This window comes from Indicator indicator, chromosome Z (assembly GCF_027791375.1).
Source record: "Indicator indicator isolate 239-I01 chromosome Z, UM_Iind_1.1, whole genome shotgun sequence".
Taxonomy (NCBI): domain Eukaryota; kingdom Metazoa; phylum Chordata; class Aves; order Piciformes; family Indicatoridae; genus Indicator; species Indicator indicator.
Window position 1 is genome coordinate 17,989,256 of NC_072053.1, and position 26,819 is coordinate 18,016,074.

General features: G+C 46.3%; 1 protein-coding gene across 1 annotated transcript in view; it reads left to right on the forward strand.

The window, feature by feature from the left end:
- Window positions 1-26,819, forward strand: part of DNAI1 (dynein axonemal intermediate chain 1) — a 184,049-nt gene that overhangs the window by 140,128 nt on the left and 17,102 nt on the right. Inside the window, exon 22 of the mRNA XM_054397521.1 lies at window positions 5,172-5,357. Within this exon, the coding sequence (XP_054253496.1) occupies window positions 5,172-5,357 (186 nt within the window). The remainder of the gene's footprint in view (window positions 1-5,171; window positions 5,358-26,819) is intronic.

Below are 26,819 nucleotides of genomic sequence, written 5' to 3' on the forward strand. Positions count from 1 at the left end.
AGTAAAGACAGAGGGATCCAATTCACCTCAGAGTTGCTGAGCATTTGAGAGCCTGGACTGACTTTCAGGCTCTGAAAGTGCAGTTTGTGGAGTGAGTGGGGAGAAGTGAGATGTTGAAAGCTCTGAACATGTTTTGATGCTGGAACTGCAGTAGCAGCATTGGACGTACAATGTGCCATGTTTACAGAGCAGCCATGCAGAACTTCAGTGGGGAACTGATGGATTTTGAGAGGTGAAATGCATTTGCATGATTGATAGACAGGAACTGTTGGTCTGGATGCAACTGAGCTTGGTTTCTTCTCTGGCTGTTTCGGAGTCAGTCATCAAAGCAGCTTATTTGTCTCACGTATTTTCTGCAGCTGTAGCACAGCAGAGTTAAGTTCATTATTGCCTGTATATCAAGTATGGAGGCTCTGTTGTCACCCTGATGGTGACTTTAAAATGTTCTGATTGGAAAAAAAACCAACAACATTAGAGACTGCAGGATTCCCCTGATCCCATCTCAGAGATGAATGGGCATCTGTTTAAATTCAGGGGCTACTGACTTACCAGAATTGCTCTCCTTCCATGGAGAACTTTGCTTTGAGCATCTAGCTGGCATATCTACCTTCAGACTGTCCAGCACTTTGGGACTGTGAGTCTAGATTTCTTTTGATGGTTGTTGATGTCGGCTCATAAATCACCATGCTTCAAGGAACTGCTTAGTTTAACAGCTTGGTCTTCATTTGGAGGGTGGTGTGTGTTCTTCTGTGCTTTCTTGGGATGGATACACAGATTTACAGGGATCATAAATAAAGCAGTGTTGGAGTAACTGGTTACTGCTCCATGCTTTATTCTCCCTAGGGATCTGCAGTAAGCCAGAAAGCAGAGTTCTTGAACTTTTCAGTTTCAGGCACTTTCTCTGTGCCTGTCCTCAAGTTTCATGTTCTTGGACTCCAATTTATGTCCCTCTAAGGAAGTGACCACATATTGTTCCTAAGGACTGTGACAAAGGAAGCGAAAGACTCTTTCTGGTTATCTGAATGCTTATAGGCAGAAAGAATGGAGGTGTCTGCTGTGGCCTTCAAGCAACAGGACTGCAGACCCTTTAGGTTCCTGATTTGCTGCTACAGGATCTGCAGAAGGTATCTGATATAAGTGAGTTCATTGTCAGGAGTGTCCAGCTCTCCCTCTGGAGATATTCCCTGCAGTGGAAACACTTTTTGAGGGCTCAAAATCAGAGGTTTGAAGCCTCCACTCTGCAGTTTCTAAATTGCTCCTGGATGAGTGTGGGTGGGATGAGTGTGGTGGTCTCAGGTTTCAGCAGCTCTAGGGAGGGAAATGCTGGGAGCAGCCCAGGCAACCTGAGAAGTGGCGTGCAGAGCTGGCAGAAAATAGGGGGGAAATCACAGGGATATCATCGCTGTTTTGTAAACTCAGGCAAGGATGCTACTTTTACCTGCTTTATGTTCCTGCACAATTCTCAGTACCTTTAAAAATCCAGGTGGTGTCCCAGTGCAGTGCACCACACAGGAGTTTTGTTATAGTCTGTCTTCATAGAATGATAGAATGGTCTGTGTTGGAAGGGACTTCCAAAAGTAATCTAGTCCAACCCCCCCTCTGCAGTAAGCAGGGACATCCTCCTCTGGATGAGGTCACCCAGAGCCCTGTCGAGCCTCATCCTGAGTATCTCCAGGGATGGGGCCTCAGCTACTTTCCTGGGCAACCTGTTCTGATGTTTCACTACCCAATCAAGAGTTATCTTTCTGCTTTAGGGACCCTGAGCAAGTTACTGAGTTTCCTGTGGGCTTGTTGAACTGTGAAATGTCCCATTCTGACAATTGTCACTGCCTTGCTGTGTCACTGATGCTATGATACTGAGTAAGGCATTGGAAGCTGGAGGGGTGGAAGCAGGCCTGTCCTGTGAGCTGTGGGAGCCCAGGACCAAGTGGAATGTTGTATGCCAGTGATTATGTAAATATGCTTGTCTGCCACATGTGCAAGTTATAGAAACATCAAAAATGCTCATTTGTGCCAGCTACCTGACAATGTCTGGGTGACAGCTCTCCTATCAGTGCTGCTAGTGCTGCCCTGAGAAGAAGGCTGCCCTATGAAGACGCTTGCTTTTCACAGAGAGGGTTTGGATGTGGCTCTGGTCATCCTAGCTCCCTGTGAATCTGGTACTTAAGTCACACTTTGGGGTTGGGTAGCAATTCTGTGGTTGCACTTCTCTAGGTCATATAGTTAGAGAGGTTGCAAGACCTTGAGAGGCTATCTTTGCATGTAAGCAGTGACCTATATTCTAGAGGAACAGGAGACACCAGGTTGGTGAGATGGAGAGAAGTTGTGTGCTGCTGGTGAGTCTCTGAGGTAGGAGATCCAAGTAGATCCTACTCCATAGTGCTTAATCCTGTAACCTGAGCCCGCAGGACAGTTTATGGGACTAGGAACCTCATGGAATAGCTGCAGGTTTTTAGTCTCCCATTCTTTGGGCAGGAAATCCTGTCCCAAGTCTCAGACAGATCTGCAGAGGGTGCTGGTTACATGCAACTCTGCTGATTTACAGCACTGTCAAGATACCTTAAGTGTTGTAGGAAGCCCTGTACCCCAAAGTACAAATAACAGTGTTGATCTAACCCCATTTCCCTCTCTCCTGGGAATGCCTACAAGCTTCTAAATCAAAGCCTCTTAGGTCCTTCCAAACACCCGTAGTCCACCCCTCCATCTGGAGTGTCTGACAGCTGATATGAGAGTGGTATTTCCAGCTAAAGAACTGAAATAGTTCTTTTCCATGATTCTCCTGGCAAAGCAAAACGAGCCCATTTGTTTAGAAGCTCACAAAAAAGGAGCTTTATAGTAGGAACATTCATTAATTTGTTTGCTTTTGACTTTCTCCACATTGCTGATGGTTTTGAGTTCTTGTCCCAGGCATTGTGCTTGTCTGGGCTGTCAGTGGCATCACCTGGAGTAATTTGCATTGCACACCACACCAGCACTGAGTTTTCAGACATGTCAGCATTCTCCTCTGTGCTGCTTATAAAATAGCAGTGCAGACCTGTCTGCCTGAAAGAAACCTGCCCACTAATTCCATATTGCCTTTTTTATTTTTTTCCTCCTAGATTAATTGATACTACTCAAACAGTGGGCATTTCCCAAGCTCCTAGGTTACCTGGCATTGAGTTTGCACTACTGGGAGGTGGTGATGAATCATGCCTTTAAATTAATAAAAATGTATTCTGTGAAGGCAAGTAATTAAATCTTCAGTGACAGTGGGTCATGTGGGGCTGATATGATTGAAAGAGAGCTTATTCCTTTTCAGAGACAGTAACACACCAGGCGCAAAGCATGAATGAGGAAAATCACTTTTATTTATGCCTAGAGTTAGGAAATTGAGATTTCTGTGGCTGGACTGTGGGACCTCTAGATTTAGAATTTAATGCTGGAATCAGATCTTTTGAGAAGACAAAAATGAAACATTTTTTTCCACCTATGCTTCTGCTGACTGGGAAAGGACTATCCAAGATGCAGGTCCTTGTCTTTTCCTGATGTTTTGGATTCCCTTCTTGTCATCTATACTTTCATGGATTGCTTCAAATACTCTATGTACACTGTCCACTTTTCAAGCTCTTTACCATCTGGAAATACTTATTTTACTTCAGTCTGGAGGGATTCTCCCTTATCTTGTTTTATGCTTCTGAAAAACCTTTGCATGGTTCTCTTGCTCAGACTAAGAACACCACAATTGATACGTATTGAGTCCTATGAAGACACAGTGGCTCATGAAGCAGCATGGGTCATGTGCTTGCACATAGTCCAGCCCTTTACTATATATGGATTCAGATAGAGTTTACCAAGTCTTTGATATGTGATGGAAAAATACATGTACTGACCTGATACAAAGCCTTCCACGCTCTTTGGAATAAGTTTTCATAGAGTAACAATGATTTCAGATAATTCCTGGGTTCAAATTGTGGCACAAAGCTGAAATAATATCTCATCTGTCTCCTAAGTGCTGGTAAACTAGACACAGCTGGCAGGAGATGTGGAAGTAGTTCAGCCATAATTTCCCCCTGTCTTCCCACTGTACTTGTTAGCATAAAATACTCCCTTCCCTAGTTATTCTTGGGACAGAAGAGGGAAAAGAAACACAAGGCTGAAAGTCTCTGTGGTGGCTTGAGGGTGGCAGTCCAGCATGCTGGGCACTTCCCCTTCAACACTGGGGAAGAGAAGGACATCGTGTTTTATTAGCCTTTGCAGGTTGTAATAATGATAGGAGCTAATTGCAGTTATTGGGAGATAATGTTATGTTAACACATTCTCTCTGGTAACTACCACTGTTCCCTTTGGAGTCATGATGAAACATGCAGTATCGTGCAATTGTTGATGTGGCAGGTCTGTGTCACTGCTTTATCAGTGCCAGAGATCTGACCTCCATGACAGTGTGAACCTGGCCTGAGCAGGGCCTCGGGCCCGTGTCCCTCCATCCTCACCTTTATCGCCTTGCCAGTATTTACCTGGCACCTCTCTCAGTGCTGTGGGAGAGGGACATTTGAGCAGGCATAGCATCGGAAACAGCTGGGCTGGAGTGGGCTGCCAGTACTGAGCAGTCCTGTGCTGTGCGTTTGCTTCCCTGGCTTTATCCCCGGGTACACCCTTAGTCACGCTGTCCGTGTTCCCATCACTTCCCTATTAATTACTGGTTTGAGTCCTTAATGTTATTATTAAGCTGCAAATGCTGGGAAGAGGCAAGAAGTATTTCTGACAGCATTCCCTTCTTTGTGCATCAGCCTGTGTTAGACTCTGATTTAACACCTGGTTGTCTTATTACTTGCAGCACTGAGAAGGGAGATTAAGGCCTGTGGAGTTAGCAGGACTGCCTCTGATCCTTATCCAGTTTATATCAGCTGGAGCCTTGCCAAGGGCCTTGGAAAGAGCTTGCACCCACAGCAGGGAACTGTTCCTTACTCCACAAGTTCCTGCTGAAGCGGGACAGTGCCTCAAAAGCAGTAGACAGCTTCTGCACACTGATTACTCAAAACAGGACAAAGGCCCTGACTGCAGATGGTAATTGTGTGCTGAGGCTGCCTTTCCATGGGACCTTTTCTGTCTGTTTTCTTCAGCCATTGTTCTGCTACTGAGGGATGTTCCTGCCTGATTAATCCCTTTTGAATTCTTTGCCTTTTTATCCCCAGGCCCATGTGTTTGATCTGAACATTAATAAGTATGAAGCTCTCTGTACCCAGCTCGTGGTGACCAAGAAGAAAAATAAAGCAACCCACATCCAGTTTAACCCTGTCTATCCCATTGTCATCGTTGGAGACGAAAGAGGCCGTGTTATCTCCTTGAAGCTCTCTCCCAATCTGCGCAAGATGCCCAAGGTAAGGGCAACCTGCCTTCCCCTAATGGAGGTAGCAAACTGCAATGGGTGTCTGTGTGCCTTCTCCTGTGTGATGATGTTAGCAAAGCTGCTCTCTTTTAGCTAGGTGCTTAAGATTACCTCAGTCCTGTTTGCGTAGGATATCTGAAATACTGGATTCCTGCTTCTGTTCCTGTATGAGTAAGAAGGCTCAGTTTGGTCTTGGGCACAAGCAGAGATTGGTGGGAAGGGGGTCTGCTGCCTGTAAGCACTTTCTCACCATGGTCCAGAGAGAATCAGAAACTCTACAGAGGTTCATTAACTTCCCAAAGCTCACATCTTTACTGAGCATTTGGGTTTTGTTTGCAAAACTTCTTGAAATGAAGTAAAGGAGGTCCATCTTCTTCCTGAGTCGTCCCACGACCTGATCATCAGAGCCTGTACCCTGACATGTCATCTGACCTGTAAATGAGCAAGCAATGTCTTTAGCTTATGAGGAGGCCTGGGGCCTTTTTCTCAAGTGACAGCAAGGGAATGCACATTCTTCTGTGAATTGGTGAAAGCCCTTTTCCCACCTAGCCATAAAGGCCCATCATGAAGGATGACAACCTCTCACATACAGAGTTCCTTTCTGGGATTCATGCAACTATGAACTGAATGCCTGTAAATGGAGCATCATTTCTGAGCCCAAGTAACTCTCATATTCAGTTGTTTCTTCTTTAATGAAGCCTTTTCAGTTTCAGGTTGTTTAGAACTGATCCAAGAAAGCAATCTCTCAAGATGATCATCTTTTGCTCATATTCTCCAAAGCTTTTATATAGTCTACTAACCCACTGTGTTAGGCAGGTTCTTTGGCCAGGAACTGATAACCATAGGGTCACTCCAGGGTCTTCTGAGTTTTAGTTAGTTCCTTCAGCCAAACACCACCAGAAATGTGAATTTTCCCTGTACTGAGAAGGCACAGAAAACACAGTAGTGTGCCAGTCTGTTTGGGGACAGGCATAGGAGTTGTGGAGAATATCTCACATGCTTCACATTTCTCTATTTCCACTGAAATGACAGCCTGAGACCATCTGAGCTCTCAGGGGTGCCATCGGCTTGGCTCAAGACAAGTTTCCTGTTGGTTTTATGAGTTCTTCCTGGGCATTGGCAAGCACTGTGTTGGCCATAGGCCTTGGGTGCACGAGGATTCATCAGCGGAGTCATACATATAAACATAGCTGCTCTCCTCTACACCCCAGCTGTGGGCTGAGCAGCACCCAGCAATACTGCACTGTGGGTCAGAATGAATTGAAATTACTCCCACTCCTCTTGGCCAGCAACAGTGCTCTGCGCAGGTATGAATGGCTTCATCTGCTTTTGCCATCTTTCTTCAGAGGCAAATTGTATGTTGTGGGCAAAGCAATTTAAATTGTGAGCTCATGAGTAGCTCAGCCACTTATTGCTTACCTTAAACCAATGGGTACCATTTCCCAGGCAAAATATAAATGGGATGGAAATGGACTCTGCTGCTCTGATGTTATTAAGCTATCTGTCTTTTGCTTGCTTGGTTATGTTTGAAGGGACCCTAAACACTGAACTAAATGTTACCTGCACATGCAGGGAAGAAGGAGGGACATTCAGGCATGGCTGGTGATGTGTCCAGGTCCCCTGGCTACAGCCAGCTCTTCTCTGAGAGAGCTGAGAATTTGAAAGAGATGACACAGTGTGGTGGCAAAGTGGCAGATCTAGCCCAGCCAGCTCAGCAGCCTTTTTGTGCCACAAGTGGACAAGGGAGATAGGTTGCTGAGTCCATCTTTCTTGGGTGATGTGCTGCACCAAATGTGTTTTAACAGTCCCTGTGGTGAGGAGGTGTAGCTGCTGCAAAAGTGTGCTTTAACAGAGAGAAGTGAAACCCTGGCAGAAGAGGCAGTGCCATCCACTGTGTCCTCCTATCTACCTTCTTCCTGTGCCAGCACCAGCCTTTTTGTCATAGTAACAGCAAGCTTCTAGCCACGTTTGCAATAGTCTCTTTTCACTGTGGGGAGTCAGTGTACTTCCAGCATATTGATCCTGGCTCCTCAGAAGATCAAGTCAACATGCTCTTTAAACCTTTACCCTGTGCAGGCAACTTCATTCTGTGAAACTGACTTCATTTCTTCTTTTTCGTGTGTCCCCAGAGCCAAGTTATCAGTGGCAAAATATCCATAGATTTTTGTAAATAGAGAGGATCTAAATTTGTGCAGGGGAGTCCTGGCACCCCAGCTGTCTCCTTGCAGATAGAGAAACCTGCCTGTTCCTGGCTCAGTAACTGCATATTCTAGTCTATTCTCTCTGGTAGTTGATCCCTGCAGAGCCCAGTGAAGAGACTTGCCCAATACCCAGAAGGACAAGACACGGCCAATACTTCTGGGGCCTTCACAGTAACCCCAGCATTTGCGAGCTCTTGTATCTGGTCTTGCTTCCGTTAACTCCTTTGGATATGGGAAGGTGTGCTTTGCTGAGGTCTGGCAGAACTGAGGGTACCAATGGGACAGGGCAGCCAAGGTGCTTATCTGGGTCCCACTGCCCCTCTGTTTCACACCGAGGTTTGCTTGTGAAGCTTCTCCACCAACCTCCCACACAGCTGGGACAACTGCTTTTGACAGGTATGACTAGCAGACTAATCACCCTTTTTTGAGAGAGTCCTTAATAGCCACACGTCACTCCAAACCCTGTTCTTCTCCTAAAAATAGATGTGGTGCTGTCTGCTCCATGTTCTGTGGATTCCTTGGCTGTTGCTGTGCTTCCAAGATAGGGCCTGCCAAGAGAGACTGACTGATAACCTCATCCCAGTGGGATTTCATCCATTCTAAATCTATTCTATATCTTGCCTATTAGTTAAAGCTGGTGTGGTGAATAAGTGGAAATAGAGAGGGTAAGGACTCTGGGTTCTTGTCAGACTTTGGTTCATTCCTTTCCTCATATCCTTGAGTGAGGAGGAGAGGTTCAAGAGCACTTTAAATAATTTGCAGAATTGATCTGTGCTTAATTAATTAATGTTTCTAAAACACTTTGGGACCTTTAAGAAGTGTTATTTAATATTCCAAGTTTTGCTGTCAGTGATGTTAGCACAGCCTCATTTATGAACATTTGGCAGAACAAATATGCCAAAGGGACAACTTCTCAAAAGCACTCAGGTAGCATTTTCAGAAGTGACTTTCAAAAAGTCTCGCAGTAAGAGTTTCAAAAAATGCCTAAAACTCCTTGTGTTTATCCTTGTGAGTATTGGCCTCCTAAATAATTTAGTGGCACATGGGAGAAGATGCATTTGTTGTTGAAAGGAAGCTGGGGACAGGGCACTTATCAGGCACTTTTTTCAAGGACACATCTGTTTGTACAGAGGCTACAGAGATCCCTGTGCTCGTGCCAAGCACAGCAGGCATCCTTGTGTCTTTGCCCTGATGATTTGCTCAGGCTGAAGTCTCTGGGGCAGGACAGAGACATTCTCTTGCCCCAAGGCAGTAAGACGTACTTATTTCCATGTGGTTGATTGTAGTAGAGGTTTTCTGTGCCTATTACTGTTGTCTCTAAATCGTGTGAGTTCCCTGGGAGTCCTGGGAACACGCTACCCAACTGCTAAGCACTAGCCCCATGAGCTTATGGAGCACAGAGACAATGAAGGCAAAGATGGCTGAACCCAAACCTTCTGGGAAGTGCAACCATGAGGCAGAGAGCAGAGTTTGCTGAGGGTGGGTTTGCAATCAAACCACTACCAACACTGTCCTACACTGGCCATGCTGTTCACCTGTTTCCCCAAGTGTAAAGCTCTGCTTGGGCAGAAAGCTTATGCCAACTGATACTGTCTTGTGCAAGGAAACCTGGTGATGCCTGATGAAACCTCTGGTCTTTTAGCCCAGAGCTCAGAGGTGAAGAAGAAATGTTTGCGGTATTTTAAGATGCAGCAGCAAGAACAAGTGGCTCTCTGCTGTTGTCCAAGCCACTTTTTGGACTCCAAGTGTTCCTTAAATATTGCAGCAGTTGTCAGGCAGGAATTGTTTAACTAATAAAGTATCGTTCCTAATTTGTAATGACCTTGGTGGTTGAGTCCACCCGAGGGAAGCATTGCTGTAAGAAAAATCAGTTTGGGGCAGAGCTGTTTAATTAGTAAGCCTTCCGGGTTTCATGTGAGGGTTGGAAGAAATTAAAGCATTTTGTCATTGCAGTCAGAAGAATGTAGCTGTTCATGAGCATTGTTGGGGTGTTTTGTTGTTGTTGTGGGGTTTTTTTAACAAAAACTAAAATAGCCTGACACAGCCACTGTCAATGACAAAAGTAAGCAGGAGATAGTAAAACCAAAACCACCACCACCAACCAAACAAAAAAAAAGTGAGGAGTTTTTAGAAATGTTGGGAGAATACAGCAAAGTGGGAGAAGAAAAGAAAGCAGGTCAAAGAAAGGTTATAGTACAGCATTTGCTGAAGATAAGGCAAAATTCTTGGCCAGTACCCAGGCTGACAGTCAGGGAGGCAGCCATCTTCTTGGCCTGATGCTTGTCTTGAATATTTATCTTCAATTTTCTAGGATGATTATCTCAGTCTCTGTTCTTGCTACTCATTTCTTCACATGCAAGTCACCTCTTTCTCTGCCCCTTGGAAACAACTGAGTTACATCCCAGACAAATTCTGGCTGACAGAATCTAGCTGGGCATGAGTGGAGTGGGAAGGGCAACACAGCTGCTCCCCCATCCCAGGACATGGCAGGAGGACTGTGCATGGGTCAAGAGCTGCAGGCATACACCTGTGAGTCCAACACTGGGTGCTTGTGAAGGGCTTGTGGTGTGGGGACAAGAGAGGGGCATGGGGTGTCTGTGAGCCTTCTTATCCATGTGCACAGGCTGAGCAGCTGATTTGGTCTGTCTGTGCTTATCACTCCAACCAGTACCACCTCTGGACTCCTTGTGCTTCCCACCCTCTCTGTAACGCTCATGAAATTGCTCTTAGCCAGATCCATCCCAAGGCTGCTCAGCCAAGGAATGGGCATTGAGTTTTGCTGCCTGAAGCATGTTGATTCTTTGACCAGACTGATGGCAGAGTCTGGAAGGGATCAGTTAGAATTTGGATGACTATAATGGACTTTGGAAGAATGGTGGTGTTTTCAGGAGGTGGAGGGAAGAGAATTTGCTGAAGACTGGTGGGAGTGGGTGAAGCTTTAAGGAGACAGAAGGAAAGTGACTGAAATCTCTTCTTCAGCTTATCCCTCTCCACAGCAGCATCTCCTTTGTTATATTCTAGAATATGAGATTGCATCCTCCTTGTACTCTCTAGCATCACCCACTGCACACAGGACACAAAGCGAAATAGGCACCAATTTGAGCACAGGGAATTCCAACTAAATGTAAAGGAAAACATCTTTCCTTTTAGGGTGACAGAGCACTCTGCCTGGAGAGGCAGTGAAGTCTCCTCAAGGTTGCCTGGAGAGGTTGTGAAGTCTCCTTTTCTGGAGATATTCTAAACCTGCCTGGACACATTCCTGTGCAGTCTGCTCTAGGTGAACCTGCTTTAGCAGGGAGGTTGGACTAAATGATCTCCAGAGGTCACTTCCAACTCCTGATGTACTATGATTGTCTGAAATCACATCAGTCCTGGACTGGTGAGTAGTTTAGCACTGAGGGAAGTATATTTTGTCCCCAAACTTTCTATTTCAATAGCTTTCATGCAATATCATACTCTCTGAGAGAAAAGCATTTGCCTCTCCTCTCCAAGCAGCTTGAATGTTGCTCTTCTGGTGGTCTACTTCCTAGTCCTTCTATTTTCATGCAAATGCTCCTCTCTCATTGAAATTCCTGCGGTTGCTTCCCTGCTGTTTGAGCAGTGCTGATTTCGTGTGTCTCTTCAGGGCTGGTTAATTGTGCAGTGACCCAAAAGCACAGAGCACAAGCAGCGCTGGAGGAATTTGGTGTTGAGTACTGCTATGTCTTACCTACATCAGGAGTGCCTCCTCCAGATGCAGCTTGGCCCCCTGATAAGGAGGCACACCAAATAAAAGGTCTCATAAAAACTGACCTGCAGCTTGATAACTTTTCTTCCTCTGAGATTTGCAAATAATTTTCTTTACATCTTTCCTCTGGTATTTAGCCTAGTTGCAGATAGCTGCTCTCTGTACTATTCGGGGAAGAGCTGAGCACCATGGGGCAGATGCAGGGAATCTTGAAACTCAGGGTTTTGCCTGTTTACAGCTGTCTTGTTTATGTAGGCTATGTAAGGACATATGCACCAGAATTGATTCCTTTTTATGGGAAGGAAATCCAGTGCCGGAGGCCTTCAAGACAAGTAGGTTAGAGACACATCTGAAGGGACAGGTCCCTTTGAGCCTGCCTTGGAGCAAGAGGGGCTGGAGATGGTTGCTTGACAGTCCCTGCTATCTGTGCATGATGGTCCTAACACAGTCTGAGGCCAGCAAGAGGCCATACTGCTTGTGTGCATCTTGGCAATGTGTCACTAGCATTTCTCATGACCTGTGGCCATTTTGTGATGCAGATGTGTGACTCATAACTATAAAGCAGCGTCTACCAAAGGGCATACTGACATGCACTGGCAAAAGCAGGCTGGATTGTCCCTTCCACCTGCTCTTTCCCTGCCATGCTTTCTGCCCTGCCACTGTGCTAGAAAATTCATTAGTAGGAAGGCCTTTGCAGACCTTGAGGATCTCTTCTTCCTCCATTGTCCCACATTAAGATACCTCCCAGTCTAGCATAGCCTGAGGAAAATAAGGGAAATGTTTAGTCCTGAAAAGTCATTTCCTGGGAAAGGAGATGGCTCTTGTGCCATCAGGCTCCAGTCCTTCTTGGGCAGAACTGAAGCCTTTGATTATTTATCTGGAGACCTTGGACATATCCACTGTGCACAGGAAGGTGGCTCTATGGCACAAATTCAGATGTGCAAAGTGTCACATTACAGTACTGCTTCTGCATCCCAGATAGAGACGTAGCGACTTTAGACATTAGCACTCTTTGACAAGCTAACCCAAACAAGCCAGCAGCAGAACTAAAGAATTTGAATCATCAGTATTCCTCTGTTTTGGGGAACTAACTTTTGAGTTGCACCCAGACTATGTGAAGGGAGACGAGCACTGTATAACCGAGAAACCCCAAGGTCAAAGAGATGTGATTTTTTTTCCCCTTCACTGCACTAGCCACATGTCTTCAACTTTATTTTTGTTGTGTAATGTCACTTTATGTGACCACTTGGCTTGACAGCTGGTGGAGAGACAACATCCATGTATTTATAAGTGGAGAGACAACATCCATGTATTTACAAGTTATTTTAAGCTGAAGTAAATTCTCAGTGGTCAGGATGAGGTGTGTTTAGTACACTAGCAACTGAAGCAAGAAAAGATCCAATTTAGGGAAAATTCAATAGCACCTATGAATTATTTCTAAAGTGCAAGTCTCATGCTGTGAGGTGCTGCATGCTGTCAGGGGAGCACTGACAGAAGTAGGAGAAGTGGCTTTGAGCTTCTAGTTTCTTTTTTTAAGATCAATGCAATAAAAATCATTGTCCATCTTTGAAAGTGATGCAGGACCACTCCATTTTACAATGCTAAGGGTTTGGAGAAAAATGTTAGGGGCATTTGGTTTTGCAATAGATAATAGTCAAGTCCCTGAGCTAAATGCTCCTCTCTACAGATAGATCTCTTGTATGTCCATTGGATTTGATGTCTTATGGGTATTCAAGAGTAATCTCTGGCCAAGTGAAATGTCTTTTAGTGGAGCCTTATTTTACTCCTTCCTTGTGTTTATCCATGCCAGCACAGTTCTACAAGCTACGAGAATTGTTTTCTCTCCAGGCTTCATGCCCTCTTCCTTGTGAACAGACTGTGCCTATACTTTGGTGCCTAGAGTTCCCCAAGAACCAGCAGCCTGGGTGGTTCCTCCACAGCCCAGTGAGCCTATCGCTGCCTTTCCTGGGAAATGCCTAATGAGAAGGAGCCCTGTTTAATGCCTTCAAAGGTCATGCATTTTGGTGCCTGTTCAGCTTGCAGAGCTCCTCTTTGAGCTGGAGCTTCTGCTTCCTCTGGTGCCTTGGCAGCAACCTGTGGCAGCAGAAGAGTGGACACAACATGTTATGGCAAGATTGGCACTGGCCAGCCTCATGGTCTGCTTGGCTCACCTCTCCTTCCAGTTTCTTTCTTTAGCTGTTCTCTGTGAATTCATTTCTATGCCCATGGGGGAACCTGAGAAATTATCAGTTCTTTGCCTAAATAAAAGTCCCAGGACAAAGGTAGGGCAACCCCTGGGTGAGCTGGTGTTTATCAAGGGATGACTTTGGAAGACCCAGGGTGGGAGACTTTTAGGAAGACTTGCATTCCCCCAGCAATGACTAGGTGTGAGAGCAGGTCTGCCAGCCTGCAGCATCTCCCGCAGAGATTATATGGTGCCCAGCCCACTGCTGTAACTGATTACAGCTGCCTGCTGATAGAGGCAATGTGGATGCTAATCCTCCGGGTCACCTGAGGGCAAGTTACTTTTTTACCAGAGAGCCCCAAGCAGCTCATGGGAGCACAGTTATTCTTGAGCACTGGCTTTGCCGCAGGGGTGTGGAGGAGGAAATCTTGTTAGCTCAGCTCTTGAGCTGCAGGGTGTGTTTGAAGGGCAAGGCAATGGCTTGTCATAGGCATGTGGTGCAAAGCAGTGGCTGGATCCTGGAAGACCTAGCTCTGGTCCTGGGACTTGCCTCTTTCATCTGCTTGGATGATACGCAACTCCTCTTCATGTCAAAGTGGGAGGAGGACACCCATGTCCCTGAGATTCACAGTGACCAAATAAGAGGTGTCCATAGACACTGTGTGGATCTGCTGTCCTACATCCTCTTTTCTCTGTGCATCCCTCCTACTGAGTGCTTTTGGGACACATCCAATCATTCTTCAGGAGAGCAGCCACTGTTGGGGTGCACTGATAGACACCCCTGTTCTACCAGGGCCCAGCACCTGCCAGGTTTTTCTGCCTCCCTGCCTTGTCCATCATAGAAAGACAGCTGAATGTCACAAAATCACAGGATGGCAGGTACTGGAAGGGACCTCTGGGGATCACCTAGTCCAATGCCACTGCTAAAGCAGGTTCACCTAGAGTGAGCTGCACAGGAACGTGTCCAGGCAGGTTTTGAAAGTCTGCAGAGACTTCACAACCTCTCTGGACATCCTGTTTCAGTGCTCTGTCATCCTCAAAGCAAATAAGTTTTTCCTTATGCTTAGGTGGAACTTTCTGTGTTCAGGTGTGTGCCAGATTCCCCTTGTATTGGCACTGGGCATGACCGAAAAGAGCCCAGCCTTTAGATATTTATAACCATGAGTTAACATCCCCTCTCAGACCCACAGCGTTTAGCCTGGAGAACTATGTCACAGGGTATCAAGCCCAAAATTTTAAGGTGGGGCATCCATGCCTCTGGGAAACTGGTGACATTTAGAAAGGGGTCAGAGAAAGATGTTTGCCCACAACCACAGGCACAGCAGTGATGTGTCCAATGTTACAGCTCCTGTCCAGCAACCTTGTCTTGGCACTGTGCTGCTCCTCAGCCTGGCAGACAGAGGAGGGAGAATGAGAGTGCAGGTCCCATTGTGCAGCCAGGGGAAGAGATGGCAGTAGTATAAGGGAAAGGACAAGGGGCTGGGTCGTGGCACAAGTATCCCAAGCAGGTATACCATGGGTGTCTTGACCAGCAAAGCACGCAAAATCCTGGAAAGCAGATGAGCAGATCCCTGTTGGCTCTGCATATCCACAGGGGTTCTTTTGGCCTCCGTTTGTGGAACTGAGGTGGAGAACTGTAACCTTCTCTCTAATTCATGACTGTGCAGTGTTCTGGGCACCTAAGGATTCATTTGGCTTTTTCAAGCTCTTTTCCTTGCTTGTGATACTAAATGCCTCATTTGGGCACTGTGAGATAGTGTAACTCATTGCACAGCTTGGTAGTATTTTCTGCAGTGACAAAGAGAGGAAATTTGGTGTGACATGGAGTAGGAAGAGATGCAGCTAAAACAGCCAGAGTAATAGCTTGAGATTTGCCTGGGAGGTTATGTCTGTGCCCTTGTGGAACACATCCCAAATGCATTGCTGTAGAATTTAGTCTCTTAGCTCACAGACTTCACTTGCCTGTGTCCTGACACTGGGTGTGATCATTTACAGACCTCCATGTCCCTGCATGCCCTGATCGAAACCACTGAGCTGCTCCCAGCCTCCGCCCAGCTTCTCCCCAGCTTTCACTCATGCCACCTACCAGCCTCCTTCAAAAGAAAAGACACCTGCCCTGGCAGGCATGCCAAATAAATGGCCCTTGCTCAAATTAATTTGATGGGATCAATGGGCAATTGTTTAAATGAGGGAGTGGAAGGAACTGATGATTAATATAGTGTCTTGCTGCTCACCATGATGGAACTGACACAAAAGGATTATTTTTATCCTATGGAGAAAAAGAAGAGGGGAGGCCTGCAAAGCAGAGGAAAGGAAGGGCTGCCTTACAGTCCTGCCAGCTGTGGGAGAGGCAGCCATGGCTGCAATCAAAGCAGCTCTAAGCTTCTCCTGGAGAGAAGCTGTTACGCTCCAATTCACTGGCTCTTTCTGCAGGATGGGATGCCAGGCGCCAGCCGTGTGAGGCCAACTTAAAGCAAACATCTCCTACTCTCTCCTACTTCCATGTCCCACTAGGGAGCTGCCTGACATCCTACTGCTCCTAATTTGGGTGGTGGTTGAGCTCCTCAACCCCCATGGGGTCCTGAGCAGTGCAGAGACCTGCTTGGGCAGTGTTTTGTTTCCCACCTCCAGCCTGTTGGAATGAAATCTCCTTCTCATTATCCTTAGACTATGTCCCAGAAGCTCTGCCCTTGCTGCGTGGTGTCTTATGGGTGCAGCTCTCTCACTGCCCTCCACAGAGCAATCCTTTGACATGCATGGCCATGATGTTCCCATTTCTCTGCACTGACACAGCTGACATTTGCAACATCACACATGAGGCAGGTGCTGTCTAGATTATTATCTCTCCAACATCAACCCTGATCAGAGAGCAGTCCCTCCCCACAATCCTGTGTTTGTGCAGGGAATTGTCCCTGCTCACTTGCAATATCTTGCATTTGTCCCTGTTAAATCAGGTACAGGTTTTCCAGGTCACATCTCTGCTCCAGCAAAGTAATTTCAAATTCTGGTCCTGCCTTCCTGGACACCTGCAGCCTTCCCATCTGTCCCACTGTTCAAGCAGTAATAGAAAAGCTGACCAGAACCCCTCCAGATCATGGAGCCATGAGTGTTGTACATAATTCTGTGCTGACGGCTCTGGGATCAGCTATTTAATTTTACCAGATTTTAGCCACTTTATGCAGAACTTTTGCCTCACTAGGAAACCAGAGTATCAAGGCAGGCAATGGTAAAGACTTCCTGAGGTAGAGATTAATGACTTCTGTGTCTTTCCTGTCCACAAGTTCTATCACCTTTATCACAAAAAGAAATCGTACTGGTTCAGCGTGACTTCTTTGGTACAAATCCATGTTAGCTGTTGTTGCAGGTTGACTCTGGCTGGATGCCAGGTGCCCACCACAGATCCTCTCTCATTCTCTTTCCTCAGCTGGGCAGGAGACAGAAAATATAATGAAAGGCTTATGGGTCAAGATAAGGAGAGGGAGAGATCATTCACTGATTACCATTGAAACAGACTTGACTTAGAGAAATTAGTTTAATTTACTGCCAGTCAAATCAGAGTAGGGTAATGAGAAATAAAACCAAATCTTAAAAACACCTTCATTCCACCTGTCCCTTCTTCCCAGGCTGAGCCTCACTCCTGATTTTCTCTACTTCCTCTTGCCGCAGCAACACAAGAGGTTGTGGTCAGTTCATAACATTGTTTCTGCCACTCCTTCCTCCTCACACTCTTCCCTGGCTCCAGCATGAGATCCCTTCCACACGAGAGAGTTATCCATGGACTTTTCCCATGTGAGTCCTTCCCACGGGCTGCATTTCTTCACAAGTTGCTGCACCATGGGTCCCTTCCACAGGGTGCAGTCCTTCAGGAACTGCCTGCTCCAGTGTGGGTCTCCCACAAGGTCCTAAGTCTTGCCAGCAAACCTGTTCTAGGTTTTGGGCTCTTCTCTCTTCACAGGTCCTGCCAGGAGCTTGCTCCAGCACAGGTTTCTCTCATGGTCACAGCCTCCTTTGGGCATCCACCTGCTCTGGTGTGGATGCTCCATGGGCTGCTGTTGGATATCTGCTCCACATTGGACTTCCATATACTGCATGGGGACAGCCTGCCTTACCATGGTCTTCCATGCAGGCTGCAGGGGAATAATCTCTGTTCCAATGCCTTGAGCACCCCCTCCCCCTCCTTCTTCTCTGCCCTTGGTGTCTGAAGAGTTGTTTCCGTCACATATTCTCACTTCTCTCTGTGGCTACAATTGCTGTTGCACGGCAACTTTTCTCCTCATCTCACAGAGATGCTACCACTGTTGCTGATGGCCTCAGCCCTGGCCAGAGGTGAGTCCATCTAGGAGCTGGCTGCATTGGCTCTGTTAAACATGAGGGGAAGCTTCCAGCAGCTTCTTACAGAACCCACCACTCTAGCCCCTCTAGCATCAAAACCTTGCCGCACAAACCCATTAGGGCTGTGATGCATATCCTCAAAGGCTCTTACAGGTCACTGGCTTATTCCACTCCCCTTCTGAAAAGTGAGTTTAAACCAAAGGGTCAGTGGTTCTCTCTTTTTTTAACATTGTTACTGCGTTTACCTTTTTCATCTTTCTGATCCCTGTCATCCCCTGGAACCCCCCAAGATAAATACCTCAGGTGAAAGCAGTTAGGTGAAGCTGGTGTGAAAACAACTGCCTTCCCAAGGTGCATAGCAATATCATTGCCAGGATAGATTCAAACACCATAAGTAAGCCAAAGTGTGTGGGCCCAGTAACACCCTTTATTAAGCAAACAAATACACCTGGGAAGAAAAGAGGTGCATGTGCCTTAAGGTTTGTCTTGTATTTTCCTAGCATGTTAGTTGAGCTCATAAAAGGCATTGTGCCTCCCTGCAAGCCTGCACTGTCTGATTACATGCAAACCAATACCTTACTGGAGCAGTCTCCAGACTTGGTTGTTGGTATCAGCTGTGATACCCTGAGGATTGGGAATTGCAGGAAAGGTGCCTTCCTAGGAGTGCAAAGGGGGCATAAATATAAACACTGCTCAGCCTCCTCTGACTTTCTGATGATTATACTGACTTACCATCAGAAGTCAGGCACCGAAATCAGAATGACCAGAAACTGCTTTACCAAATGTAGCTGTAAAACTGAAGGGTGCTTATCCCTCTCCAGGATTAGTCTTATTGCTTTGATCTGCACTGAAGGAATCTGCTAAGCCAGGAAAAGGAACTCAAAAATTTTCATTTTATCTCGGCCTGGACAACCAACGGACATACAAGGGGAATGCAGGAAATTAATAATTTAGTATCTTTCAATCCATTAAAAAAAAGCATGCCAGGCTTTGCTGCACAATTAGAGTTTGTAATAGGCTGATGGATTTGGTTTCAATTACAATTGCTTGTTCAAGAAGAAAAGCTATGCTATAAAAACACTGCATTCCAAATGGCTCCTGCAGCTTGGGGGCTGGGAAACTCAGGCTGCAGAAGGGAAGGAAAAGCCCAGCCTGAGAAACCCTTAGTGATCTGCTGACACAAAGCCAAAGGCAGGGCTTGGGAGGTGGCATCGCAGCCCAGCCTCACAGGGTTTCCCAACCTAAAGCACCATCAAAAGAAAGAGATCTGGGTTCTATTCCCACAGTGGGGAAAGACTTTAGTAGCTTCAGCCTGAGATGCAATTCCTGAGGATGGGGTGGGAATTGGGCACAAAGATTTCCAGAGGTATCTTCCATCCCTTCTGCAGAAGCAGGAGAAACTTTGAGTTGCTTGCCTCTTGTCTGGTAGGGAAATTTCATTCTTCACTGTGTTTGTACTTTGCTCATAGCCAAGGCTGTGCTGCTGGGCATGATTTTTCAGAGGCTGGTGATGTAGACAAGGTCTTCTGCAATCAGTCAGGTCTTTTTGAGTCAAGGTTAGTTTGAGCTGTAACTCAGAAAAGCAACAAGGAAATGAGACACCACCATTTCTGCCTGCAAAGGAAGAAAAAGAGGAGGCTTGGCAGTTCCCTTGTCTCTGAAATAGTCATCACAGTTGTGGTCCCAATCTGAGCTGACTTTTCCAGGAGAAAGGCTTCTCCCCTCCTCTCCGTACCAGCCCCTTACCCAGATTGGAGTCACAAAATCATAGAATCACAGAGTGGTAGGAGTCAGAGAGGACCTCTGGAGATAGAATCATAGAATCAGTCAGGGTTGGAAGGGACCACAAGGATCATCTAGTTCCAACCCCCCTGCTATGGGCAGGAACACCTCACACTAGATCAGGCTGGCCAGAGCCTCATCCAGCCTGGCCTTAAACACCTACAGGGATGGGGCCTCAACCACCTCCCTGGACAACCCATTCCAGGCTCTCACCACTCTCATGGTGAGATTCAGCCTTAATCTCCCCACTTCCAGCTTTATTCCATTCCCCCTAGTCCTATCACTACCTGATAGCCTAAAAAGTCTCTCCCGAGCTTCCTTGTAGGTCCCCTTCAGATACTGGAAGGCCACAATAAGGTCACCTCGGAGCCTTCTCCTCTCCAGACTGAACAGCCCCAACTCTTTCAGTCTGTCCTCATAGGAGAGGTGCTCCAGCCCTCTGACCATCCTGCTGGCCCTCGTCTGGACACGTTCCAGCATGTCCATATCCCTCTTGTAATAGGGGCTCCAGAACTGGATGCAGTACTCCAGGTGGGGTCTCCTAGAGGAGAGTAGAGGGGAAGAATCACCTCCCTCAACCTGCTGGCTATGTTTCTCTTGATGCAGCCCAGGATCTGGTTGGCTTTCTGGGCTGCAAGTGCACACTGCTGGCTCATGTTGAGCTTCTTGTCCACCTGCACCCCCAAGTCCCTCTCCTCAGGGCTGCTTTCCAGCCAGTCCCTGCCCAGCCTGGATTCGTGCTTGGGATTGCCCCGACCCAGATGCAGGACCTTGCACTTGGTCTTGTTGAACCTCATGAGGGTGGCTTGTGCCCACCTCTCCAGCCTGTCCAGGTCCCTCTGGATGGCATCCCTTCTCTCCAGTGTGTCTGCTGCACCACACAGCTTGGTGTCATCAGCAAACTTGCTGAGGGTGCACTCAATGCCACTGTCTGTGGCACCAACAAAGATGTTGAACAAGACTGGTCCCAGGACTGATCCCTGAGGGACTCTGCTTGTCACTGGCCTCCACTGGGACCTGGAGCCATTGACAGCCACTCTTTGGGTGAAGCCATCAAGCCAGTTCTTTATCCATATAGTGGTCCACCCATCAAACCCATGTGTCACCAGTTTGGAGACCATCTAGTCCAACCCTCCTGCAGGTTCACCTAGATTACGTTGCACAGGAACATGTCCAAGTGGGTTTTAAAAGTGTCCAGAGAAGGAGATTTCACAACATCTGAGCAGCCTATTCCACTGCCCCTGTCACCCTCAAAGTAAAGAATTTTTTCCTCATGTTGTGGTGGAACATCCTGTGTTCCATTCCCAGATGAGTCACTGTCAGGGGTTTATTGGAGAAGGTATGTCCTATGTCTCTATGATTCACAGCGCTTCACAGTGACAGTTTCTGCTTTCCAGAGCTTGCAATGAAACCACTGACTGTGCCTTGTCCCTACTCCTCTCTGCAAGTGGGCAAGCCCAGAGTTAGTAAAAGGCTTAGGTAGAGTGGGCTGAAACCTGCTGCAGGAGTGCCATGTGTTATGTGATGTGTCTGAGGGAGGATGGGGTTGTTCACCATGGAGGAGACTTAGAGGGGACCTTACCACTCTCTACAACTACCTAAAAGGAGGCTGTATTCAGGTGGGGGTCAGGCTCTTCTCCCAGGCAATTAGTGACAGGACAAGAGGGCATGGTATGAAGCTGTGCCAGGGGAGCTTTAGGTTAGATATTAGGAAGCACTACCTCACAGAAAGGCTGATGAGGCACTGGAATGGACTGCCCAGGGAGGTGGTGGGATTGCCATCACCAGAGGTCTTTAAGAAAAGATTGGATGTGGCACTTGGTGGCATGGTTTAGCTGATGTCATGGTGTTGGGTCATAGGCTGGACTTGATGATCTCAGAGGTCTTTTCCAGCCTCAACAATTCTGTGATTCTGAGCATACTTAAATACTGCAGTTGAGCTATTTTCCCTGCTTCAGGAAAAATTGCTTCTCTATCAACATGCAACCTGCTGTGCATTTATTATGCTGTGGGCTTTCAACCTTGCTTGGCAAATGCTGTTTGGCTCAGCCTTGTGATAAACCTGTTGCAAGATATTATTTATAGCCTGAAATAATGGCTTAACATGGACTTTCTCTTAAAAGTAAACATCCTGTTTAAAAGAAAAAGCACTACTCAAAATCTGCATGGATTCAGCTAAAGAGAGGTGGGACCAGCAGATATTTAAAGGTAGCTGTAGGAAAGGATGTCTGCCTGGTAGAGATGAGTCTAGCAAGGTTCAGCAAAATATTTTTGTGCCCCAGTTCCTATTGTAGTGTTGTCAGTGTCACATGTGAGTGTTGCTGCCGAGTAAAGAGCACAGGCAGTCATATACTCTCAGAGGCAAATCCAGATGACTTGTTAACATGGTTTTGTTTTAGCAATGCCCATCAGGCAACAACCAGAAGCAAGGTGGCACAGGGTGGATATAAATCCCATGCAAACCACTTTCTCAGTTCTGGGCCTGCATCCTGGAGCAGGAGATGCCGAAAGAGGCTTCAAGATTGTAAAGAAAAGTGTGAACTCACAGCATGACATTGAAACATTGAGACAAACATGGATCCTGGCTGCTTCACTGGGGTAATTCAGGGCAGGAGTGAAACCAGGACCCATTTTTGAGAGCGGTATTACTAAAGACATCACCAGCTGCAGTGCACACATCCAGAAATGACACTTCAGTGGAGGTGATTGATCAGTTAAAAAATTCAAATCTGGAAAGAGCAAGCAAGATGGTTGACCTAAGGCAGAGAAAACATTCCTTTGAGCTGCTTTTTAGGACCTCACAAACAAATTAAGCCATCACTTGATCTCAGGCTGAAAGCACCAGCATGGGAAGAGATCTGCAGTGGTGGAAGGTGCTTCAAATTAGCAGAAAGCGGTATCGTGGGGTTTTGGCAGCTGACCAAATTCAAACAAGGACTAGAGCACATATATTTAGCATGGTACTTGCTTGTCTTCAAAACTCCTTCAGGTCAAAACTCCTGGCCTTTTACTGAAGATTGTGCTCTAGCTCCATGAGGAGTCATTGGCATGATCAGTTTACTGACTGAGGCAGAGTTAATCACAACAGTTATTTCTAGTCTTAAAAGATATGAAATCTACTTTTGCTTTGGACCTTCTTGAAACAATCAGGGGTTGACAGGCAGCATTGCAGAGAGAAATCGACAGCTTTTATAAAGAGGTAATCACAGATTGGAGCAGGCTGGGTAGCTGTATAGCAAGATATCTACAGACTCCTGAACTCTTCAGCTCTCTTGATTCTGGTTTATTTACTGGCTTATGTATTAAATAATATGCATTCAAAATCAACAGGGTGTTACAGTGACAGTGAGCACAGATTGACATTAAATCACTTTTAGCCCTTTTCTGTAACTGAAATAGGCCTTGTGGGGAAAGATACACTTGCCCTACATGCCTGGGATTATATAAGCTCCCCTTTTATGTTAGACTGGAGCTTTTCCATTTGTCAGTAAGCATGGCGTGGTAGTTTTAGGCTATGCCTCTGAAGATTTTCCACAGATCTTGAATAGAAAGTGGTAATATGTAAATAAATCCCTATTGGGTGTAAAAAGGAAGAGATGAAGGACTTAAACTAGTTGTAGAAAACAATCTCTCTCTCTTCTCCCTTATTCTGTCTGGGTGATACTGCCTTCTGCCTGACCTTGGCTGCACTGCTTTGTTGTGACTGGTAGTAACAACAACTTCTCTCTGCTCTCTTTTCTCTTGTCCCTGATTATGTACAGAGGGGTAAGGAGGAGGCAGGGAGAGAGAAGCTGTTGCAGCTCCCCTTATCTTTGGCCAGGGGAGCTCTTGTGCTGTTTATTAATTGCAAATATTGAAAATACTATATATTTTTGTACATACTCATTGCAACTCATCATAGATTGTAGTTTTGCTTGTAAATATAGCTTCATTTGCTTCCAACTGAGCTGGTCTGGCAATTTAACACTAGAGGCAAATTTTTCAACCCACCACACACTGGGAAACAGTCTTTACTTTTTGATCGGTATGTTGCCAGTTCTCAGGGTCTCTTAGTGCAACTTCCTCCTTGGTCCTCTAGCCATCTGCCTCAGGCTTCTGCTTTCCATGGATTTTTTCCAGTGCTTCCTGCTTGTCATTTTTCACTGAGAGACTTTCTTCCTCTATTTACCTCTCTAATACCAACATTCAAATTGATTTGCACAACTTCCTCAATATTTCGGTACCTTGGGAGGAGGCTGATGAGGAACTTGTCACCTTTTACAACACAATAGCATTCACCAGGGGCTGGTAATTACCCTGGTGAGAGCTGGTTTGCTCTGCACCAGACCCAACACTGTGAGCAATATACAGTTAAAAGAATATTTGCTTAGAAATGCTGTCTGTAGTAGCAACAGAACAACAAAGTGGGATAGAGCTGCAAAACTCATTCTTCAGTTTACAGTTTGTAGTGAAGAACATCCTGGGATCACAGAGCCACAAGAATGTTCAGGCTGGAAGAGATGTTGGGAGGTCTCTAGTCTAAACTTCTTCTCAAAGCAGGGTCAGCCCTGAGATCAGACAAGACTGCTCAGGGCTTAGGCTTATCTTGAAAACCTCCAAAGCTGTAACTCTCACACCCTTTCTGGAGCTGTGTTTCAGTAGTTAGCTGTCACTCTAGAAAAAAACTTTCTGATGTCGTGTTCAACCCACCACACCTTCCCTGATTCAGTTTATGGGTGTTGGGCCTCAGTCTCCTGCTATGCACTCCTGTCAAGAGTCTACCTCTGCCTTCTTGATATCCTCCACTTGGGTGCTGGCAGTATCCTATTAGATCACCTAAAACTATCTCATCTTCAGGCTGAATAATCCCAGCACCCTTAGTGTCTTCTCAGTAAAAGTCCTTCAGCCTTCAGCAATCTTGGTAGTCTCTGCTCAACTCAGTCAAGTTTGTCAACATCTCAGTTCATTCCTTAAAGTACCCTCTGCCCCTATTTCCATAGGTGAAGCTGGAACCCTCCTATGCATTAGCTGAAAATTAAGGCTTTTTACAGTCTGATTTTTATCACCAAGCCAATCACTAATCCCATGCCTGCAGCATGGATTCTATGATTTCAGCAGGGAGTGACATGGGAACTTGGCTAATGTTATATTCACCACAATGCATCCGAACCCCAGATGGTCATATAGGAAACATTGCATTTGTCTATGGTTAAATCAGGGGCTGGTGGAATAAATCAGCTCTGTTACAGGTTCACTGCTGCTCTCACTGGATTTCTAGCTCGTTTACAGATGGTTGCTGGGGAATGTTAAATTACAAACAATAATCATTCACAATGATCCAAGCTGCTTAAGGATTTCTCAGGCTAGGGAGAGTCTGGCACAATTTCCCCTGTTACCTTCTTCTCACTTTCAAAGCAGTTCAGTTCTCACTTAGGGGTTTTATGCATCTTTATGGCAAATAGGATATTAATGAAAGTATGATTATGGGAATTAGATTTGGATTTCATTTTCTGAGCACAAGTGGTCCCTTTCTGTCTTTCTTTTGTATCCTGCTTAGTTGCCAGCTATGAAAATACCTCTTTTCAGGATTGTTCTTGATGCCGAGGCACTTGCTCAGTGTGAGGCATGCAGCAGTGCAATGGGCTCAGCCCCTGCTGACCTGTGGTTCTCCCAGATCTTAAATGATGCTGAGCACTCCCTCGTATCAAGGGACAGTATAGCAAGGTGTCTGGAGAAACCACCATGTCTCAGCATCTGTGCTGTTTGCATCTCACAGTACTTTACTTACAGGATCCCACATAGTTAACTGTTTTGTGGGAGAAGCAGTGGGATATAAGGGAAGGGGGCAACATTATTTCTACAAAGGAATTGCTTCCACTATTTCTCTAGGTCAGCTGAGGCATCTCATCCACCTGGTAGAGGACAATTTTAGTTATCATCTTGAAGACTCTCAAAAAATCACCATGTTCTTGTTCAGTCTTTATCACTTCCTCCCAGAGCTGCAGCCTGACAACATATCTGGGTTTCAGGGACCTCCTCATACCAGGACAATATCAGCAGTGTCCATGCATGGGCTCAGATCAGAACAGGAAAGCCTGGGAGGAAGTGACTCCTCCTGAGACGATCATCTCACTATGCTGGGGGAATCTGCAGCCAGAATGGTATCCAGATGAGGCAAGATCTCGGCCTTCTCCACCAAGGAGGTACCTCCTCTGTGAGCCCTCCAGGAAAAATGCTGGCTGTTTGCCTGGCAGCATTGCCCCAATCTTACAATAAGCTGACCCACCTAGTGGGTGAGACAGACATTGTCTGCCTGGACTTTAGCAAAGCCTTTGACACTGTCTCCTACAGCATTCTCCTTCAGAAACTCATGGCACAAGGCTTGAAAGAGTGCACTCTTCACTGCATAAAAAAATGGCTAGCTGGCCAGCCCAAAGAGTTAAGCCTGGCTGGCACCCAGTCACTAGTGGTGTTCCCTAGGGTTCAGTACTGGGGCCTGTTCTCTTTAATAGCTTTATCAATGATTGGATGAGGGGGTTGAATATATCCTTAGTACATTTGCAGATGACAGCAAGCTAGGTGTATGTGCTGATCTGCAGAGGATAGGGAGGCTTTGCAGCAGGACCTGTACAGGTTAGACTGATGGGACAAGGCTAACTGTATGAAGTTTAACAAGGCCAAGTGCCAAGCCCTTTGCCTGGGTCACAACAATCCCATGGTAAGTTACAGATCTGGGGATGTGTGGTTGGAAAGCTCTGAGCTGGAGAGGAATCTGGGGGTTCTGGTTGATAGTCTATGAAACATGAGTCAGCAGAGTGCTCAGGTGGCCAAGAAAGCCAATGGCATCCTGGCTTGTATTAGAAACACGGTGGCCAGCAGGAACAGGGAGAGGATCATCCCCTTGTACTCAGCTCTAGTGAAGCCACACTTTCAGTACTATGCTCAGTTCTGGACCCCTCACTATAGGAAGGATATTGAGGTGCTGGAGCTTGTCCAGAGAAGGGCAGCAAGGCTCATGAAAGGCCTGGAGCACATGGATCACCTGAGGGAGCTGGGGTTGTTCTGTCTAGAGAAGAAGAGGCTGAGTGGAGACCACATCACTCTCTACAACTGCCTAAAGGGAGGTTGAAGCTAGGAGGAGGGCAGCCTCTTCTCCTTGGTGTCAAGTGACAGGACTAGAGGAAATGGTTTCAAGCTGTGCCAGGGAAGGTTCAGTCTGGATGCTAGGAAATAGTCCTTCAGAGAGAG